The sequence below is a fragment of the Heterodontus francisci genome, unplaced genomic scaffold (genome assembly GCF_036365525.1).
Source record: "Heterodontus francisci isolate sHetFra1 unplaced genomic scaffold, sHetFra1.hap1 HAP1_SCAFFOLD_75, whole genome shotgun sequence".
Lineage (NCBI taxonomy): Eukaryota > Metazoa > Chordata > Chondrichthyes > Heterodontiformes > Heterodontidae > Heterodontus > Heterodontus francisci.
The window spans coordinates 3,868,135-3,873,345 of NW_027141820.1; the positions used below are offsets into that span (position 1 = coordinate 3,868,135).

At 46.0% G+C, this 5,211-nt stretch overlaps 1 protein-coding gene and 1 non-coding gene across 2 annotated transcripts; one reads left to right on the top strand and one right to left on the bottom strand.

The window, feature by feature from the left end:
• Window positions 1–4,353: 4,353 nt before the first annotated feature.
• On the bottom strand, window positions 4,354–4,710 carry LOC137364738 (histone H2A-like; the record flags this gene model as incomplete). Its single annotated transcript, XM_068027770.1, has 1 exon — window positions 4,354–4,710. A coding segment is annotated over exon 1 (357 nt), but the record flags the coding sequence as incomplete, so codon positions are not given.
• Window positions 4,711–4,780: 70 nt separating this feature from the next.
• On the top strand, window positions 4,781–4,863 carry trnal-uag (transfer RNA leucine (anticodon UAG)). The gene has a single exon. It is a non-coding gene; the product is annotated as a tRNA-Leu (tRNA).
• The last annotated feature ends 348 nt before the right edge of the window (window positions 4,864–5,211 follow it).

Genomic DNA, 5,211 nt, shown 5'->3' on the forward strand with positions numbered 1-5,211 from the left:
CTTGTCCGAGTTTCTGAAGTGCTGTCTCTGCTCAAAGCACCTTTCAGCTGTGAAACTGACGGCTGCGATTTAAAAAAAAAGACTAACCATAAAGCTGAGAGTTCTCGCTCTCTGCAACTGTCAGAGAGAGGGAGAGAGAGAGAGGAGAGTAAGAGGGAGAGAGGAGACCGGGGGTGGGTGTCGGCAGAGAGAGAGGGGCAGAGAGAGAAAGGACAACCTGAAAGGTTTACCCCGTATCCTTAGATTATGACCCCTGGTTCTGGACTCACACCCAAATCCCATGAACGAATAAAAAAAGTCACAACTGTGATTGGCTCTTGTAGCGGACTCTGGTTAACAGACAATATTCGGAGCGCCGGCCCCAGACTGTTTAACACTGACTGAGCTGAGAAAATACAACTCACCCCCGAGAATCCACAGCACAGACCGAGCGGAGGGGAAAACCTATCCTGGGAACTCTACATTCAGGGAACAGTTTGTCCTGTGAATATGCAGATGTGAATATTGTGGAAGAGAGATTGTATTAAAGGGGAGGGCGGGTTAGTCTAAAGCCACTGTGTTTGTGGGTCCGCTCTCATCGCCGGATTTCAGAGTCATTCTTGTGTAAAATCAAATGATTTTCCAGTCAAAGAACCGCCCTGCTCCCTGCTCAGCCCCAAAGTGGGAATTTGGGATCATTTTTTTTTTTACTTCAAGATTTCAGTTGAAAAATAGAGAACATGTCAGCGAGGGGTGAGAGAGGGCGGTCAGTGCAGCAATAAAACCAGGTGAAATGGAAAATGGAGTCCTCAATCCGAGTGAAAGCTTTTCAACAGCAAACATACTGGAGTGAGAGACAGGAAAGATCTAGTCTGGAAGTCTGGAGTCTCTGAATTTCAATGGAATTGGAGAGTTTGTGAGGAGAGAGAAACACAGAGAGACAGCAGAAGCCGGGAGCTGACAGCAGCTTGTCTCCGCCCCGTCCTCTATCTGCCTTTAAGTTGCTCTGTGCCACCATCACCGGCTTCATTTCTGACCCAGTTCACATTGACAGAGAGAATTTGTGCAGAGTCCCGGACATGACCGATAGTGCAGCCGCCCAAACGGCTCCTCCAGCCGCCGCCGCCGCCCAAGTCAAGACCCCCAAGAAGAAGAAGGCGGCTCCCCGGAACAAGCCAGCCGGTCTCCCGTTGGGCGAACAGATCCTCAAGATTGTGCCGGCTTTCAGCGATCGCAAGGGGATGTCCCTGGCCGCCATAAAGAAGGCTCTGGGTAGCAGCGCTGTCGATGTGGAGAAGCTCAGGACCCAGATCAAGCAAAGTATCAAGAGGAATGTGAACAAAGGCTCCCTGGTGCAGAGCAAGGGACAGGGAGCCTCCGGCTACTTCAAAATCAGCAAGAAGGAAAACCCAGGGAAAAGTGGGAAAGACGGTGAAGAAACTAGCAGACAAGAAATCTTTAGTGAAGAAACCAGCAGACAAGAAATCTTTAGTGAAGAAACCAGCAGACAAGATATCTTTAGTGAAGAAACCAGCAGCTAAGAAATCTTTAGTGAAGAAACCAGCAGACAAGATATCTTTAGTGAAGAAACCAGCAGACAAGAAATCTTTAGTGAAGAAACCAGCAACCAAGAAATCTTTAGCGAAGACACCAGCAGACAAGAAATCATTCATGAAGAAACTAGCAGACAAGAAATCTTTCATGAAGAAACCAGCAGACAAGAAATCTTAAGTGAAGAAACCAGCAGCCAAGAAATCTTTAGTGAAGACACCAGTAGACAAGAAATCTTTAGTGAAGAAATCAGCAGCCAAGAAATCTTTAGTGAAGACACCAGTAGACAAGAAATCTTTCATAAAGAAACCAGCAGACAAGAAATCTTTCATGAAGAAACCAGTAGACAAGAAATCTTTCATGAAGAAACCAGCAGACAAGAAATCTTTAGTGAAGAAATCAGCAGACAAGAAATCTTTAGTGAAGAAATCAGCAGACAAGAAATCTTTCATGAAGAAAATAGCAGACAAGAAATCTTTCATGAAGAAACTAGCAGACAAGAAATCTTTAGTGATGAAACCAGCAGCTAAGAAATCTTTAGTGAAGAAATCAGCAGACAAGAAATCTTTCATGAAGAAACTAGCAGACAAGAAATCTTTCATGAAGAAACCAGCAGACAAGAAATCTTTAGTGAAGAAACTAGCAGACAAGAAATCTTTCATGAAGAAACCAGCAGCCAAGAAATCTTTAGTGAAGACACCAGTAGACAAGAAATCTTTCATGAAGAAACCAGCAGACAAGAAATCTTTAGTGAAGAAACCAGCAGACAAGAAATCTTTCATGAAGAACCTGCAGACAAGAAACCTTTCATGAAGAAACTAGCAGACAAGAAATCTTTAGTGAAGAAACCAGCAGACAAGAAATCTTTAGTGAAGAAATCAGCAGACAAGAAATCTTTCATGAAGAAACTAGCAGACAAGAAATCTTTCATGAAGAAACTAGCAGACAAGAAATCTTTCATGAAGAAACCAGCAGACAAGAAATCTTTCATGAAGAAACCAGCAGACAAGAAATCTTTAGTGAAGAAATCAGCAGACAAGAAATCTTTCATGAAGAAACTAGAAGACAAGAAATCTTTCATGAAGAAACCAGCAGACAAGAAATCTTTAGTGAAGAAATCAGCAGACAAGAAATCTTTCATGAAGAAACTAGCAGACAAGAAATCTTTCGTGAAGAAACCAGCAGACAAGAAATCTTTAGTGAAGAAATCAGCAGACAAGAACTCTTTCATGAAGAAACAAGCAGACAAGAAATCTTTCATGAAGAAACTAGCAGACAAGAAATCTTTAGTGAAGAAACCAGCAGCTAAGAAATCTTTAGTGAAGACACCAGTAGACAAGAAATCTTTAGTGAAGAAACCAGCAGCTAAGAAATCTTTAGTGAAGACACCAGTAGACAAGAAATCTTTAGTGAAGAAATCAGCAGCCAAGAAATCTTTAGTGAAGAAACCAGCAGACAAGGAATCCTTCGTTAGAAACCAGCAGACAAGAAATCATTGGTGAAGAAACCAGCAGCCAAGAAAGTGACAACAAAGAAAGGAACAGCCAAGAAAACGAGTAGCAAGGCGGCGGCAACGCCAAATAAGGCGGTGAAGAAAGCAGCGCTTCAGAAAATGTCTGCTGCGAAGAAGGTCAAAAAAGGCAAGAGTGCGGCGGGCGGAAAGGCGCTGAAGAAAGTGCAGACATGGAAGAGCAAGGTCAAGCCGAAAGCAGCGAAGGCTCAGAAAGCAGGGTCTGGAAAGAAGTGAAAGAGGGCGGGAAACTTGTAAACATCTGAACACAAAGGCTCTTCTCAGAGCCACCCACATCTCTCAGGAAAGAGCTGATCCCCTGATCAAATGATCCCTGGCCCGCCCCCGCCTGCAGATTCCACATGGAAATGATTTGGAGTAAATCCAGGATCCCTGTTGACTCGCTGACATCCCCTCCACCCAGCCCTTTCCCCACTCTCTGTAATAAAACAGAAGGATGTCCGGCCCTCACTCTAACTGGAGATGTGTTCGGTGTAGTCTCAGTTCACAAATGCAGGGGGAGAGTCCTGTCAGGTAGCTCGGTCACTCTGACTGAAACCGCCAGTTCCCCGGGGCTGCAGACACTGACACTGCGGGGAGAGAATCCCCGACTCTACCCCGCCGCCGGGGGAACAAACAACTTTGTGTCCGGAGAAGAGGGAGGGCCGGGGGGAAGGCACATATTAAAGCGCTGCAATGGACTCAGCTCCTGTGTGTGCACAACTCTCACTGATTCCGTCCTCTGGGAACAGTGCGGTCTAAACAGATCAGGTTAGGAGAGAAACACACAGCCCGAGAATGGCCTCTTTCTTCCTGCATTTACTCTGTTCCGGGAGCAGATTCTCATTGAGAAGCGGCGCTCAGATCACCAGAGAGAGAAAAAAAAAACACAATTCAAACTGTCCAAATAAAAAACAGAGAATTAACCCGGACACTTCCATTATTAAATTAATTCATCAGCTCCGAACCAGTTCCCGTTAATGTACCGGGATAATCTCGGGATTTATCAAATCGAAGGCAGCGGGATTTATTAAATTGTTGATTCTGATACCCTGTAGTTCACTTCTTCACTTAACTGGAGGGGGAGATGTGTGAGCAGAGAAACAGAGCGAAATCCAGAGAGGGAACTGAAAACACAGCTGGACAGATGTGAAACAGGTCAATCCACTGTGACAATAACTCCATCACTGACTCCCTCCTGACAGTAACCAGCCCTTTCACAGAGACTGTGGGTGGCTCTGAAAAGAGCCATTGGGTTATTAGATGACATTTTGGCCGCTTTACTTTTTCTGGGAGCTCTGAGCGCTGGTTTTCTTGGGCAGCAGCAAGGCCTGGATATTAGGCAGCACCCCGCCCTGAGCGATGGTCACCCCTCCCAGCAGCTTGTTGAGCTCCTCGTCGTTGCGGACGGGCAGTTGCAGGTGTCTGGGGATGATGCGGGTCTTCTTGTTGTCCCGGGCCGCGTTGCCGGCCAGCTCGAGGATTTCAGCGGTCAGATCCTCGAGCACAGCAGCCAGATAGACCGGGTCTCCGGCACCCACACGCTCAGCATAGTTGCCCTTTCTCAGGAGCCTATGAACACGGCCCACCGGGAACTGCAGTCCAGCCCGGGAGGAGTGAGACTTGGCCTTGGCCCGAGCTTTCCCGCTGGTCTTTCCTCTTCCAGACATTTCCACAATCTCACAAATACTTTCACAAAGAATGAATAATTTCCTTAGCATTGATAATACCCGGCAGGCGGTCAGGATGGCCGAGCGGTCTAAGGCGCTGCGTTTAGGTCGCAGTCTCCATTGGAGGCGTGGGTTCAAATCCCACTTCTGACACGTTGCGTTTTGACTGCACTGGAGGCGTTTGGGAGCAGCGGTGAAGAACAAAGAAAGAGCAGGAAAGAACAGAGACAAACAAAATAACAATGGACCCAAAGATGTTGCATCAAAACATTCGAGTAAGAGGCAACTGAGCAAACAGCAGGGCACAGAAAAGATCAAAAATGTAACCTTTGTATCGGGGTGGAAGATGTTGCCAATATCCTTAATGAATACATTACTGTCTTCTCAAATGAGAGGGTGATGCAGATATTGTTATGAAGGAGGAGGAGTGTGAAGTATTGGACGTGACAACTTAAGGAGAGAGGAAGTCTTAATGGAATGAGCATCCTTGAATGTGGATAA